The following is a 17,567-nucleotide window of genomic DNA, read 5'->3' on the forward strand; positions in this document are numbered from 1 at the left end:
GAACGAACACGCTATAGGATGTGCAAGACACCCGAAGGAGAAATTGCCCCTGCTTGTGAAGGTAAAGAAGTGGAAAGTGGTAACTGCAATGCAATGTCATGCAAAGAAGCAAAAGAAAACATATACAGTGGATTGGTATTCGGTAAGTTATTTTCAACAATTTGTAACAATGTTAGTTAGTGTCAATCATAAGTCGTTGCTTTATTTGTCAAGTCGTTGCAATATTGATGCGTTTGTTGGTGATCATAATATAAGTTCGTTCCATTACCCTGTAAATTGTTACTGTTTATTGAAATCGTCAGACAAATTTTGAATAAAAGGTTTCATACGAGACGCTATGGTAATTCAAAGCATTATTAGCTTTTTTTTTATTACGATATTATTTTTATTACATTAGATTTTGGTGATTCAGAACCTATGATTCGTCAAAAGAAATCGACCAATTCAATGTATGGTCCTTACAATCAAGGAGATGCTCCCAAACTTCGACCAATTTCAAATTCACCTAGGAAGTCTCACGGTCCATATAGCTCGGGTGATGCGCCTAGGATTCCTCCAAAATACAACGCCAAGAGTAGGCCTTCAGGTCCATACAGCCAAGGAGATGCTCCTAAACTTCGACCTATCGCCAGTTCACCAAGGAAGCCTTACGGTCCATATAGCGCAGTTGATGCACCTAAGGTTCCACCAAAATATAGCACCAAGAGTAGGCCATCAGGTCCATATAGCCAAGGAGACGCTCCTAAACTTCGACCTATCGCCAGTTCACCAAGAAAGTCTTACGGTCCATATAGCACGGGTGATGCGCCTAGAGTTCCTCCAAAATACAGCGCTAAGAGTAGACCATCAGGTCCATTTAGTCAAGGAGATGCTTGGAAACTTCGACCAATTGCGAGCTCACCTAGGAAGTCTTCCAGTCCGTATAGCGCGGGTGATGCGCCTAAGGTTCCTCCAAAATACAGGGCCAAGAGTAGGCCATTGGGTCCATACAGCCAAGGAGACGCTCCTAAACTTCGACCTATTGCGAGCTCACCTGGGAAGTCTTCCAGTCCGTATATCTCGGGTGATGCGCCTAAGGTCCCTCCAAAATACAGGGCCAAGAGTAGACCATCAGGTCCATACAGCCAAGGAGATGCTCCTAAACTTCGACCTATTGCGAGCTCACCTAGGAAGTCTTTCAGTCCGTATAGCGCGGGTGATGCGCCTAAGGTCCCTCCAAAATACAGCGCCAAGAGTAGGCCATCAGGTCCATACAGCCAAGGAGACGCTCCTAAACTTCTACCTATTGCAAGCTCACCTGGGAAGTCATCCAGTCCATATAGCTCTGGTGAGTGTCAGCAAATAAATGAAAAAATTACAATTATAAGGATAATTTACCAACAAACAGTATAATCTTACACGGTTTAATATATTGAAATATGTCATACGTTCGTAAAGAATGTTCAATAATTAAATGTATTCACTTCATAGGACATATCAGAAATACAAATTCTTCCTTTCCAATATTTCTTTTCATTCGTTCTAAATGAACAAACAGGTTTAGTAAATAGCTTTAAAATCCTTACTCTTGATGAAATTCTGGCGGTATAAATTAAACATACTTAGGCCTAAAGGCATAACAATTAACTCACAAGAAGAAATTTCTTGTCACACATGCATGATCCCCCCAAAAAAAGAAAGAAAAGTATCGCTTACACGTTATTGTGACTCTATATTATAATAAGTCGACCTTATATTAGCGCTTAATGCACAATGCATCAAGCCCTTCACATTATTATCCTGGTCATGTTTTGGAAATTTCTAGAAATATAGTCACTCCCATGGTGTTGCAGCCAGTAATCATCGCAGTTAAGTTTGGACCAATTAAATAGCACGTACCCATTTGTACACCTGGGCGGAGAAAGTATGTTAAAAATAATTTGTTATAAAAAAAACACTGAAAATGAATTTGTTTAGATTCTAGATCTACTGGCGAATGGGGTGAATGGATGGCGTGGCAACAATGTTCAGCTTCTTGTGGAAAGGGTAAACGTGTAAGAGACAGAAAATGCGACAGTCCACCACCACCAACAGATGGCGGTGAGCCATGTTTTGGGAACAATATTGAAAGTGAGACATGCGCCGGAGAAACTCTCTGCAAAGGTAAGTGTGATCAGGTAAGAGTGAAATTACAATTTCACTCTTCTTCCCTGGTATGATGGTCTGAGTTGACTCAATTTTTACTATAATAGGCCTACTGACCAAAAATAGGGAGGTTTCGCAACCTTACGAATACGATAACGAAAACGTCACACATTTGTGAAATTTTTGAGCTGTAGTCCAGTAAAGATAAGTCAAAAATAGGGTGAACCTAGAACAAATTGCAACAGAATTTTTTTTTGTTTTGTCTGGTAAATATGGTTCAAATGAATATCATATCCAAAGTTTACCAAAATCGGACATCGGGAAGTGGGTTAATTAGCATAAATTCAAAATGGCCGCCATTTGCTATTTTGAAGCCTCATATCTCTCTAACGGTTGGATTTAGACCACCTAAGTGCATTACGAGTAGATATAAATGTGATATTAAACATTCTAATTAGCATATTTAAATTTCCATATGACGTACTTATGATGTCATATGGTAGTTGTGACGTCATATATTATGTTATAACTGTTTAAATGACATTATACTATTCGAACAATTTAGGGACTGCAAGAAAACATGTTTCTTGACATTCTCCTTGTTAAAATGAACATTATTTCCAAAGTTTACCAAAATCGGACGTCAGGAAGTGGGTTAATTAGCATACATTCAAAATGGCCGCTATTTATCATACCATTTTGAAGCTCCATATCTCCTTATCACTTGGTTTTAGACCACCTAAGTGCATTGAGAGTAGATATAAATGTGATATTAAACTTTATAATTAGCATATTTAAATTGCCATATAACGTACCTATGATGTCATAAGACATATGACGTCATGTATTTTGTCACAATAATGCTCAATTGGCATTATTCTAAGGGGAAAATATAGAAACCGAAAGGAAAAAATGTTTTTAATCTCATGAAAATAGTAGAACATTTACCACATCCAGGTTAAGATCATGGGTATCAGAAGGTATTCGGCAACCCTTCACAACATGCAATAGAACATTCCAGTTAATTTTCTGCAACTGCAACTTTTTATAACTGCATATATATCTCATATATCTCATATATATTTAAAGAAATAGGATTCTTAATTAAGTAATGAGTCTGGGATTTAATAATTCGACCCCATCCTAAATATGGAGTTGGATCACAGTAAGTTTCCAATCCAAAGTACATACATAGAAAATGTAATGTTGGCGCCGTCAAAATACTTCATTGGCTTTTCTGATGTCTTTTTAAATTTTGGACCAAACAGTTCTTGCTTAGAATAGAATGCATCCCCCTGTTTCTTTGCAAGTGCAGAGCATTACAAAGATGTTGCAAATTTGCTCCTTAAGATGTTTTCTTTAAGTACCAATTATTCCACTATTTTTTGCTTCTTCTGTCTTAAAACGCAGTCGCTTTTTTTAATTATGGCAAAGTAAGATATTTAATAGATCCCCATCTGCATTCAAAGTTTATTCCATTTTTCTGACATTTTTTGTCAAGGAAATTGAATACTGTCTTGTCGAAAAATAAAATACTGTAATTAGTAGTGGCAAGTTTGAAAATTACTGTATTACCTTAACAACCCCTTTTTGGATTCCGTTGATGTGTATCTTTTAACTGATGGTTCTTCATCCTAGTTAACACTAGGATGAAGTGTCCTTGTTATATGCTCATTGAATCTTGGAAACAGCATTCAAAAGATAAACATTATATAAAACATCATAAAAAGTTGTTGTCTCATAAATGATCGACATCAAACAGATGCAATGAAATAGCAAATTTGAAAGAGCAGAGTGGAGATGCTGACTATACAGAAAACTACAGTATGACATTTATCATTTTCATTTCAATTGAGATGAGTTTGTGGGAATGATGGGTTTGAATTGCCTGACCCACAATCAATCGCCTCATTAAAATATTTTTTTTATTCCTTTACCAATTTAAAGAGATAAAGTTCTAAAAGATGTAGTTTTAGAAAACACAAAACAAGATGTGCGCTTGAGTACAAATCAGTTTCGGAAATACAGTTGATGATCACCTTTCATACGGTTCTGTAGAATATCTATTTTCATAAGATTTTGTAAATGGAAACTTAATGATAAATTTCAATGGTTTTTACATATATATCTACTCGTAATGCACATAGGCTGTCTAAACCCAACCGCTAAGGAGATACAGGGCTTCAAAATGGTATTTTGAATTTATGCTAATTGACCCTCTTGAAGTCTAATTTTGGTGAACTTAGGAGATCATGTTCATTTCAACAGGAAATTGTTAGAAAATTGGTTTCCTGCAGTTTCTACATTTTTTAGCATGGGATAATGCCATTTAAGCAGTTATAACATAATATATGACGTCACAACTACCTTATGACGTCATATTTACGTCATATGGTAATTTAAATGTGCTAATTGGGAAGTTTAATGTCACATTTATATCTACTCGCAATGCACTTTGGTGGTCTAAAACCACCATTAAGGAGATATAGGGCTTCAAAATGATATAGTAAATAGCGGCCATTTTTAATTTATGCTAATTAACACACTTCCTGACGTCCGATTTTGGTAAACTTTGGAAATTATGTTCATTTCAACAAGGAGAATGTTAGGAAACTTGTTTTTCTGCAGTTTCTAAATTGTTCGCATAGTATAATGTCATTTAAACATTTATAACATAATTTATGACGTCACAACTACCATATGACGTCATAGGTACGTCCTATGGAAATTTAAATATGCCAGTTAGAATGTTTAATATCACATTTATATCTACTCGTAATGCATATAGGTGGTCTAAATCCAACCGTTAAGGAGATATGGGGCTTTAAAATAGCAAATGGTGGCCATTTTGAATTTATGCTAATTAACCCACTTCCCGATGTCCGATTTTGGTAAACTTTGGATATGATGTTCATGTTCACCATATCAACCAAATAAAACAAAAAAAAATTCTGTTGCAATTTGTTCTAGGTTCAACCATATTTTTACTGGACTACTGATCCCCATTTCATATCGTAAAGTCATATTCGTAACTACAAAACGAGTATAGTTTTTGATCTATTTTGCACATTTTGCATTTGAATCAGGAATGATTCATGATTATAATAATTATAATTATAGATTTATTGAAAGTAATTTACTAAAGTAATTTACTAAAATGCCAGGTCAATTTTGATAAATAGCAGTTTCTAAAGTCCTCACTCGCATTGATGTTACGCTAGGCCTAGGCAGCCAAGCACCAAGCAACACGTACCTGCGCTTCGCTCAAATTTACCGCAGTCATATTTTGGACGGCGCCCTCAATATTTCATTGCCATGTGAAACAGATTTTTACTGGCTTACGAAAACGAATACGTGCGCGTGACGTATCCGTTTTCGTTATCGTATTCGTAAGATTGCGAAACCTCTCTAATATCGTATCGTATACACACTTTACCTCAATTAAACGGCATCTCTAGACCGCAATATCATAAACATCTCATCGAAGTGTAACAGGCAGAAAGCGTGGCAAAATATAGTGTCAGCTGTACGTTGTCACGTCGCAACGCGTCAATTCTAGTCAAATCGCGTCATTTTAAGTAGAATAATTGCGTCAAATTACTATCCGTTTAATCTTTTTTTACAATTAGACGAAAACTACTCAGTAATTACGTCAGATATATTTTTTTATTATAAACATTTCTGGATTATTTATATGATTAAATGAATAATAGTATAAACCATGTGAGGATCACAATTAATAATTGTACACAATAATTCAAGTAAAACAACTAAAATACATAATATTAAATAGTTGATATTACATATTTCTATACATTATGTTTTTTATTCATTGAATGTCACAATCAATGTAATAAAAAAATGTATTGGATTACAGTTTAAAAAGAAATAAATGCTAATAAATAGATAATACTAAATAATAGGTATTATAAAATTCCTGTTATTTGATTGGACGATTGTGGGTGGCGTGCAATAGTACGTACTATTAACCGATCGTTGAATAGTACTTTTTTTCGTGTACGAAAAAAAAATCGTTTCGCGTTTGGAAAATATTATTTTAATACTATTGCTTTTAAAATACAACAGCGCCACCTATTTGTACTTTCCCCGCGCGCGAAGCGAAGATTGACTGGTTTCGCGACGGGGGTACATTTTTGGAAAGATATATTTGTACTAATTTAGATCAAAAAGGCATTTAAATTAGCTTTAGATCGTTTGAAGGATTTTGATTAATTAATGAGAACATCTCTACAAGACGTGAAATCATTGGTTGAAAATACGATAATTCCTAATTATCGTATTTAATTAGCCAAGATGAGTTCCAGTTGCCTGTCGAAGTTTCTGCTGTCTTTCAGCCTAGCTAGTATAGTAATAAGCCTAAACCTGTTAGTATTAGGCTAGGCCTAGGCGTTTTAGCCTGACTAGGCCTAGGATTGTTTGGTTGTTTGTTGACATATTAGCACTACAGTGGGTGTGTTTATAAAATCCATATAAATATAATATTTAATATAATTATTAAAAACCAAATGTTACTGTATTAATCAATGTGAATCAAATGTAGGTCTTAAGCTAGGCCTAACATTTATTTTAAATTAGGAATAGTAATCTATTTAGATGTTATATAAACAAATAATGAATGTTTTATATTCGTGTAATGGTACAAATGATGGTATTTCGTGAATGATGAAAGGTTACATATCAACTCGGCTTCGCCTCGTCGTTGAAATATAACATTTCATCATTCACCTCATGCCATTATTTGTGCCATTACACTCAATATTTATTATTTGTATATTAGAAATTAAAGGAAACATCTTAAGACATAAACAATCTTGATATTGTATGTTTTGAAACATTTTTTTTCTTGCATTGGCCGACTTCATACAGAGGCAGATTAATTAACATTTGGTATAAATAAAGACTAGCCATTTAACATTTACAGTATTTATGTTCTACTGTACCATACAATAGTTATATAACAATATTTAAATCAATATTTTGCTTTTTATTTATCTATTTTTTATATTGATTATTTGAAGATTTTTGTAATTATTTTATTCAACTGAGTAATAATTTGATGAATCAATAACATTTTTAAAATGTCATGGGTCAAAACGAGTAAAAAAAATAATATTAAACTGCGAACGTTTAAATGTAATTTTCTTTTTATATGATACGTTTTTATGTCAAACTTTGTGTTATTAGGCCTACATTTAAAATATTATTAAAGTAATTACGCGTACGATCGGGATTGAAAGATAGGATTTTCACCCGATAGATAATATATACTATGGTGGGATTGGCTCACCTGAAAAATGTATTTCAAGAATTACGCACAATTTCAGTAATTTACTTAAGTTTATGTTTTGATTGTCGAAGTTTTTTTTAATAAATGAAAATATATAAATAAAAATAAAATAATTGAAAGTTAAATTATGACGGTTTAATTTCAGATGGAACAATGATACATGAATTGAGAGTAACCATTGGTTTTGACGCCAGGCTTAGCTGTGATGCGGAATGGTATCTTGTCCACCACCCTGACGCGACTGTTGAATGGTACAAAGATCAAAACGTTGTCGAATTAACAGGTAAAAACTATGGGCGGCCGTTGGGGCCAGAACAGACAATGTGCAAATATGCCGAAAGGACGGACAAACGCGGAAAGGACAAATACAAACATCGGAAACTGCGTTCTATCACCATTTTCTTTTTACCTTTTGCAAATTCTTCCTCTCTATTTTCCTGTTGGTTGCGCATTTATGCGATCATATAAATATCAATACGCATAAGCCATGATTTGATGTATAATTGAGGTTAGTTAGTGTAAGAACAAAACGGTGATGCCCAATTGAAATTGATATTCATTTAATACGGTGTTACGATTAGTCGAACACTAATAATAATTTTTTTTAATAGAGCATTGCACAAAACAGGTGTAATAACTAAGATTTTCTGAAAGTATAATTTTACATAATATACAAATAATTTTCAAAACAAAACAATGTAATGAGTAGTAGGTGAAACTACATATAACGTGACTCTTGGGAAAATATAGATTATCGTTATTTAGAGTCATGAATGGTAGGCCCATTAGGCCTACTTGGTACGTCTTTTATTTAGAATTGGTTTTTTTTTTTCTCTCAACGCGTTGTGGTTAATATTTATTTTTAGTGGCCCTTACATAAAAATAAAATAAAAAGGGCGTGACCAATCCAAATCCAGGTGCCGTTTTTGTAATAAATAAATTGGTCACAAAAATTAATTTTACCATAGGGAGAGGGTAGGCCTACACACTCTTAAAGCGCATTAGATGGCCGTTATTCAAAACACAGTTTCGAATGTGTTAAAACTATTCACATGACAGAAATATAAATTTAACGAGGGTTCATTTTCATCGTTTGAGTTATTTTAAGAAAAACCGATACTGCTTTTGATTCGAAAATAGTACTGTCCGTAGGGGCAGTGGCATTCAGGGCTGGTCTAACATGAATGATAAACAATACGTGAAAAACTGTGTCGAACACAACGATGATACTACCGGGGTGAATTCCCAACTGTCTGGTTCATTATCTTTTACTACCTTGGGTGACATGCGATACATGTTAATGACACGGATGGACGAGCAGCTCAAGTCAGGATGTTTGGTGGGTTTTCTTACCGGGGGTTGGAAAAATTAACCCAATTGTAACCTTTACATTTGGACCAAAACGTTATGCAGAAAATATGGCGGACAAATATAATATAATAGGCGATTTATGAGAGCTTACTGCAATGTTTCGGACGTTAAAAAGTGCAACGGACGGAACATTAGGTACGGGGTGCAGTCCGACACGCTACCTATTCTGTCTTACAAACCACGGTTTGTAAAAGATAAAAGAGTCAAATAGGTGTCTGTCGGACGGCGCCCCGTATTACCATTAGATATTCTGTGACTAGACTTAATAAAATAATTGCTAAATGGAGATTTAGCGACATACATTGAATAGTGTACCATTTATTTGTGGTCTAGTAAGTTATCTATATATAAATTATTAATTAAATTAATTCAAAACAATCTTACCGTAATGCAAACAAAAATAAATTATACTCGTTTTCTTTAAGGTTAAGTTACATTTTTGTGACATAAAGTGTGATAGTGTAAACACAGAGCTTAACGAAAAATTAGCAGACTGATATTTAAAAAACAAGATCTTGCTAGAAATAGAGATAATGTATTAAAAAAATTAATGTTATAGATTTTGAGTTCACAACCAATCAGTAATCAATCAATCGATATGTGTCGCGTCGGTGCTGTAGATAAAAAGGCTGAAATATACCGTATATCACGTTGAACATACTTTCTACTGCAAGTCTGATAATACAATTTATACATTTCCAATCTTTGGTAAATTGGTAACATGGGATCGGGGTTTTGACTGTGGACAGTTTTTATATTTCTTATAAAAGTTTGCAATGTAGGCCTAATGTTTTACGGTGTTGATCAGTTTCAGTGGCGAACGGTCGAATGTTTGTGCCGGTGATTTTTAATATTATTATCAACACATGCAACAACAAAGCAGAAATAACATACGTACTGAATATTTACATTTTCAAAATGTATGACGATTTATTTTCATAAATGTACGCAAAGTTACGTTAATTTAAAGTTTCTTTTATATTATTGTGAACTTATATTAGGTAATACCATCATGGAATCTATAATAAACAATGTATTGATTCTTTACAGGTTCTATCCAAAATATAGGGTTGGGCGATTTACAGATAACGAAGGTGAATCAGCAAAACGAAGGCGTGTACGCATGCGCGATTACCAAGGACCAACAGTCTTATTATAACAACGTTGTACTTTTAAAAGGTATTTTATAGGTTTTTTTTTATTATGACACAGAATTTTCAATAACTCGTACTTTAAACATAATTGCTTTTAAAATTGCGACATGTTGAGTAACACGCCCTAATTGTTTCTATATTGTAAACAATGACACACGGCTCCCCTAGCCTTGAACATTGCTCCTAGGCTATTGAAACTGTTCACGGTCTAATTCCAATATATTTATTCAAATTATTAGCCTAAATACTGTACAAAGTTCTTTCACCATTGGTTTTTCTCATCATCAACTTTAACCTAAAAGGCCCCTGGCTTCAAACCTCTCTTGAGGATTGATGATGTTGGACGCCAACTGAATGATTCAGAAATGTATTGAATTGATTGAGAGTACGCTGACAGATCGTGGCGAAAACTAGATAAAGACGCACAATTGCGCACGCACAAAAGCTGATAATGGCTTGCGTGCATTTAAACTATGTCTGTTAACGTTTGTCAGTCTTCAGCATGCCTTTGTCGGGGAACTAAACCTGGGTGCAAATATTATAATACGGAAATAAATTTATATTTAAACATGATCGTAATATTTTTAAACCTATGTAGGGACGATTTGGGTTTTTGAAAACATTTTTGGGAATTGAAGAACTAGGCCTTTTCTATTACACAGAATACGACGATTTAAGGGTTTAATTTATGCAATACCGATTATGTAATACGGTACCAGACATACATTTATTGGGCCTACAATGTGTTCATTATTTTAGGTAAATAAACCTTATATTAAAGTAAAAGTTGTTTACAGATTTTTAAAAATATTTCAGATTTCATGTGCACTACATCATTTTGTACTTAAGCTACTGACCTCGTAAATCAGAAATTATTTGTAAGATCAACGCCTATTGGACGTTTATATAAATGGACGTTGCAACAATCTAACCCCCGGATTTGGGAATGTAAACTCATTTACAAATTAGCAAAACCTAAACCACATTGTTTCTTAATAACATGTTATTATATTAGTTTACTCGACAGGTGCCATGTCGTAAAAAAATGAGTTACGCACCATTGAAAGCGACCGAATTTTAATCTAGTCGTTTGTTGAGCCATGAGAAAAAAAAAACAAAATACATTTAAAGAGTTTCTGTATTGGAACTGTGCGCATGACGGAGATAACGGTCCTAAAGTCAACACTTCAAACTTTATGACAAAAAAAAATTGATGTGTCCATATTATGGTAGTGATATTGTCAAATATGGTAGTGATATGACATCCATATTTGGACATATCACATTTTTTTTTATGTTGAGATTTATGCTTCTAAACTAACAGAATAGCATTTCATACCAATACCACTTCTCCAATTTGCATCTCCTTTTAAAAAACTAACAAGTTGGAATTTCCATGTGAATGTAAAATAATCATTCCCAAGCCCATTATTTTTTACCTAAATTTGTAAGACAGAAAATAATGCATCGGCCTAAAAATAATTATTTTTGTTGAAACTCCTAATTAAAAAATCCATAGCCATCAAATTATATTATGTATTGTCAACAACGAGCTAATACATAATTAAATGGCATAACCTACTCTTGATTTATGCTCATGTCTATACATAGCGCCCTCCCGTAAGTTTTTAATTTATGTTTTAATTAAATGTTACGCATTATTCATTCTGCTTCATCACAATTTGGAAAAAGTTCCCCTGTTTGAGGGTGGACAATTAATTTAATATTTGCTACAATTTTTTAACCCACTTATTTTTTATTTTTGCATTGTAGTCAAGACAACGATGTCATTAATGGAAGTTGGTGAGTTATTTTAATTTTATGGATGATAATTACAAATATTCACAATCTGAAGGGGTGGGATTGTGCTCAGAAAATCATTCGAATAGAAAACGTTGTTAACGCAACGCAATCTCAACTCAACTGAAAAACTGTACTTAACGGTAAAATTCCCAATTGGATACAGTTGTCTCAGGTTGAACATTTTTTTTAACAGCTCCCTCTATTGTTTAAAAAGTTAAGTTTAGCAGTAAAATCAGAATGGACAACCTGTAAGCGGAATTTTTTTTGTACATTGGTTCCGAGCGTAGCAGATTTTTTCCGTACATTGGTTCCGGCAATCGGTACATCGTGTAAAGTTGGTCGAATTTTATACAAATACTAGCTGCAAACACGAACCTAACCCTTTAATATTTCACTATAAGACGTCTTATTTTGTGCAGTTAGGTAACGTTCGCGCTATCATTATTTTTTCAACTTGTTTCAAAAGATCGTTTTTGATCAACAATAGAGTCGAATAAAGTCGCCTGGAAAACAAGCTTTAGTATAATATATAGGCCTGTATCGGGTGTCGTTATTTATATTTCTTCTATTATTTCAACGTATGCAAGGTGTACGCTTTTCATACAAATTGTAAAACACAATATAAGCTATTTATGATACCAATAGACAACTTTGGAGTACACGCACTTCCTTCCACCATGTATCGAAATCATTGAGTGTAATCAATTTTAGAAGACGAATTGGTATGAAGATCGACCGAAAGATCAAGTTTAAACCAAATTATTCTTCTACTATACATAATTATGGTAGTACCTCGATCTCTAATTAATGATTGTTTTCCTTGGTATTATACTTTTATCAAGAATGACAACTAGTAATAGAAACATTTTAACTAAATTTCCTTTCTGATTGCACATAATATATGAAAAGTAAGTTTTTAGTAAAGGACTTGTTGTAATAAATTCTTTACGAAATATAATCGTTACTAGATTAATGAATTTTATTTAAAAAAAATGCTTTATTCACCTATTTTGTAGCTCAAACTCAACCTCAGCGTCTGGTCGTACCAATCGTACTTCCACTTTTAATCTTCGTATTAGCTGTCGTGACATTACGAAGAGAATATCAAAGGTTAGTTTAAATATAATAGGCATATACGGGAATATATTTTATCAATCCGAACGATTGATTGGTTCCATGTTTATTTTAAAATTTGTCCGTATACTACCCTTTGATGCATTTTGTGGGGTGGACGGCAACGAACATTGTTATTTAAGACCGTGTATTTTAGCAACGGTGGGTTATTTTACCATAATTAAATTGTTTTATCAAACATGGCAATAACTTTGCTGAAAGTTGCTCGACAGAAAGCGACATACAGTTTTTACATTGTTTTATGAGAACGAAATCTCCAAGACGGCCGGCATTTCGTTTTATTTTAGTACAATAATAGTTTGTAAAAGCTGATTTTTTAATGAACTTTAATTTTACTTTTTATCGTTATTATTATACATGTTTATGGTAACTTGGACTACATAATTTAATGTTATTAGTGGACTGAAATTTAAAATTATTATGATGCTATAAAATAATATACACACAAATTAGGAGAAATAACATCTGATGATTTTATATCACCAGCAGAAACAGACGACTGCATAATGCTAAAAACAAAACATTTTTACGTTCGTATTGAACGAATAAATCAAAACGTCACGAAAGGCTTACGGGGCTAATAGCCGACGAGGTTAATGTCCAGAAAGTCAAGTTTAAACCCCAAGAAAGCCAATGATAAACGTTTTGGGGACATGGGTGCGGGTCTGGGATTTAGACAGGATTGCCAAGTTCAATGGGTTTTATGGGGTGAAGGTCATTTGTGGACATATATCGTCTGGTATTTAAACACGCCAGACAAAATCCAGGTCCTTTAATAATATTAAATTACTGCAGTACAAAACTATTATATTAATATTATGGTCAAATTTAGTAGCTTGTGGTTAGATAGGCCTACCCAAAATTGGTTTTGCTTAATATTGTTTAACTCTAAATGATGTTACCCCGATGAAATTGTTTATATTTTTGTGGGCGAAACAGTAAAATGTTTTTTAGGCGAAACGTTATTACATTTGTGGGCGAAACGTTATTACATTTGTGGGTGATACGTTCATATCTGTTTTCATTGTATTTGATGTGGTTTGACATTTTGTGGGCGTTTTCACATTTTACATTTGTAGGTTCTAAGCTTCGAAACTCTTCCGAATTGGCCTACGGTTTTGTCAACGACATAACAACTACAATAGGCTGTGTTTTTTTATACTAATTACATGTATTGCATAAAATAAAACGTAGATAGGCCTAATAACATTCATTATTTGTATATTACATTGTAGAATGAAAAATCCGTCAACTAAACGCTCAAAAAAGAAGTCGAAAAAGAAGAAGAAGGCTAAAAAATCCAAAAAGGAAGAGGAAAGTAGCTGCGATGATGATGATGATGGTGGTGGTTTTGGAGGTCCACCACCACCACCACCACCACCAGGACCAGGTGGAATGAGTGGACCACCGGGGATACCACCTCCATCAAGGCCTATGATGCCTCCAATGGGTGGGTTGCCGCCTGGTCCGCCATCAGCTGGTGGTGGGCCTCCTGGTGATGGAGGGTTCGTACGACCTCCAATGTCAGCTAATTTATTACAGGGTATTAAAAAGCATTAAGTCCATTTCAATACGATAAAATAGAAGAGAAGAGCCGTTTTACAGATTGTACACCATCACCATCCATCCCCTTTCACTACTTCCTCTGAAAAACAAATTCCAAACAACACATTTTAAAATCAAGTTATGTTATTTGTTATCTATTTGGTTTTAAAGCATGATTATGACTTTGAGCTTGTACCCTGATGTCACCATATACGTAACCGCACGTAAGATTGTTCGTGACAAGGTCTAAATGGAATGGCTTAACAACATAGGCTTCAGGCCTGATGTGGCCTAGCCCTTGATTCTTCAGTCGTTTTCCTCGATTATTGACCTATTTCTTTTTTAAAAGTTTGTCTACTGTTAAAAGCAACATTTTTTATTTAATCAGGTGATATACGAGTTGGAGTTGTGCCAATTTATATTTTATTATTATTAGACCTTTTATGGTCTATTTATAACAAATTTTTTTTCAATTGATTCTTATACAAAATCAGGATTCGGAATACTTTAAATACAAACACATTGATGTATGCTCCTAACAGGAAATTGTTTAAACGCCGTGCGAATTTGAAGAATGTTGTGCGAATGATGTAGGCCTAGGACCGCTGATCTCATTATGAACATCGGTTGTTGAATATGACGCATGTGTGTTACTTATACCTCAAAGTCAAATTCACAAACACGTGCGTTATCTAATAAAGTCGAAGCCAGACGTACATTTATTTGGTGATGAATGATAATAAAGAGTCAATCATTTCCAAAGGCAGTGTTATACGTCATTTCAAATTACCGAGATAAACACACGCCTAATTAAAACTTGAAGAGTCCATGGTGTGACTTACATCTTTGCCAACTTGGCACCCGGGTGTGGAATAACGCACGTGCAGTCTACGTGCTGCTATCCTAAGAGGCACTCACATTTATACTGGTATATTACTTAACTATAACTGTATTACATTACTGTATTTTCTAAAATGAAACACTGTAAAAATCATTGTATAACATAGAATCCGATTCACCATTGTATGAATTATTAAAATTATATTTTTATTAGTACAAAGAAATGCATCTTAATGTATTTCCGGCTTATCGATATGAACTTATTAAAATAATTTATAAAAGGACACTAAAAACAGAGGACCTACTTAAATGAGTTTAGCGCGGCGCGCCTTCATTGTTTCTGTCTTTCTCATAAAATATTTTATATTGTAATAAACCATTATTGTATACATTATAAAATGTGCTTTTTTCATGTTGTTATTAGATACATATTTCATTTAGTGGGCGATTGTTACATTATGCGGTTTTCAGAAGGTGGTTTGTGTCACGTGGGACCGTAGAATTACATTGTAAACTATTCGAATTAAAGAACATGAATCAAAAGTTATCGGTCTCTAGAGGGCGTATACCAGGTAATAAACAAATTTGTATTCCACGGTTGCAAATTTTGTAATTATTATTTTCAGAAGAAAAACTATACTACTTACTGCCGCCCCGTAAATTATTGAACTCAGCGCGGATGCTCCCGAGTAAACGCGGCATGCAGAGGCGGCCATCGAGCTGTCCGTACAAAGTTCCGCAATTCGGTTGGAATCATTATAGGCCTAAAGATCAATAAAACGGCTAATTTCAACCAGGGTCTTGGCGCTTCATGTTTTGTTTATGAAGTTTCTATTTGTACCACCTCTATTTGTAACCACCGATTTTTGTACCACCTCTATTTGTACCACCTCTTTTTGTACCACCTCTTTTTGTACCACCTCTATTTTTAACCACCTCTATTTGCATCACCGCTAATTGTACCACCGCAATTTGAACCACCTTTACTTGTAATCACCTCTATGTGTACCACCATACTATTTGTAACCATCTCTATTCGTAACCACCTCTATTTGTACCACCTCTAGTTTTACCTCCTCTATTTCTACCACCTCTATTTGTACCACCTCTATTTGTACCACCTCTTTGTACCACCTCTATTTGTACCACCTTTATTTGTACCACCGCTTTTTGTACCACCTCTATTTGTACCGCCTCAATCTGTAACCACCTCTATTTGTACCACCTCTGTTTGTACCACCTCTATTTGTACCACCTTTATTTGTACCACCGCTTTTTGTACCACCTCTATTTGTACCACCTCAATCTGTAACCACCTCTATTTGTACCATCACTAGGCCTATTTGTAACCACCTCTATTTTCACCACCTCTATTCTAGGCCTACCCGTCACTATTTGTATTGCCGGCCGGGTACCCAAACATATACTCAAAACATTACATCCATGCCGCTGAATTCAAAACGACACTCTCGAATTTTTTTTATATATTTTGTTATGGGCCGTATAAATAAAAACGTTAAATCCTGAGAAAATGTTACCTGGTTCTTAAATAACCAACAAACGTTCACGACGAAACTTTGGTGGTCTCCGATAACCTTGAGTTGGGTTCTCAACATTCCTACATAAAAAAAATATAGGATTATAGGATTTGTTGTTGAACCTACTTTACGCAGTTATGTTCATATTTCATGTAAAATACCTATTACAGCACTATTCAGTTATGTATACGGAATCACTTTACCGTTTCAACCCACTAGGACGTAACGCAAGAAGGACGTTAAGCGCACTGCAAGTAGATCAATGCGTAATTGGTCAACTTACTTCATTGCGCTTACGTCAATAGTATCGCGTCCAAAAATTGGAACCAAGACGTCTTCACACTCTTTTTTACGCTTTGAGTGTAATCGTTGAGGTACGTACAGCTCGTCTTTGATACAAATATGCGTTAGATGATGCTTATGATAATTATCACGACTGCGCTTTTACCGTTACCGTTGACGTAATATCGCGGTTTGATTCATAAATATCGCGTTTGATGATGCCGTGACAATTATCGCAACGACTGCGCTTTTACCGTTACTTCTTCATAACAAGTGTGTATATGTGACTCTATTCAGTAGACCTGGAATGTTTTCCTTAAATAAACTCATTTCAAAGCTGATAAATATGCTATACCAATTACCAGTTATTATTCCTAATATGATTATGAATAGTTATTTAAATCGGGTTTAAAATAATACGGGTATCCACCTGTAGTGAATCGGTACGGTCAATGACCATAGCAGACG

General features: G+C 34.4%; 1 protein-coding gene across 1 annotated transcript; it reads left to right on the plus strand.

Annotated features, from left to right (window-relative positions):
* Positions 1–1,964: 1,964 nt before the first annotated feature.
* On the plus strand, positions 1,965–15,661 carry LOC140044881 (uncharacterized). The gene is made up of 6 exons (XM_072089577.1): positions 1,965–2,142; positions 7,578–7,715; positions 9,854–9,982; positions 11,731–11,760; positions 12,777–12,870; positions 14,130–15,661. Exons 1-6 carry the CDS (start codon positions 1,989–1,991, stop codon positions 14,452–14,454), a joined length of 870 nt encoding a protein of 289 aa, XP_071945678.1. The 5' UTR covers positions 1,965–1,988; the 3' UTR covers positions 14,455–15,661.
* The last annotated feature ends 1,906 nt before the right edge of the window (positions 15,662–17,567 follow it).

The sequence above is a fragment of the Antedon mediterranea genome, chromosome 3 (assembly GCF_964355755.1).
Source record: "Antedon mediterranea chromosome 3, ecAntMedi1.1, whole genome shotgun sequence".
Lineage (NCBI taxonomy): Eukaryota > Metazoa > Echinodermata > Crinoidea > Comatulida > Antedonidae > Antedon > Antedon mediterranea.

What these genes read in the sequence shown, in the direction of transcription:
- LOC140044881 (XM_072089577.1), top strand. Translation starts at nt 1,989, where the DNA reads ATGGCGTGGCAACAATGTTCAGCTTCTTGTGGAAAGGGTAAACGTGTA. An exon ending in CGGAGAAACTCTCTGCAAAG is followed by an intron (nt 2,143 to 7,577) that starts GTAAGTGTGATC and finishes GTTTAATTTCAG; the next exon opens with ATGGAACAATGATACATGAA. An exon ending in GATGTCATTAATGGAAGTTG is followed by an intron (nt 11,761 to 12,776) that starts GTGAGTTATTTT and finishes CCTATTTTGTAG; the next exon opens with CTCAAACTCAACCTCAGCGT.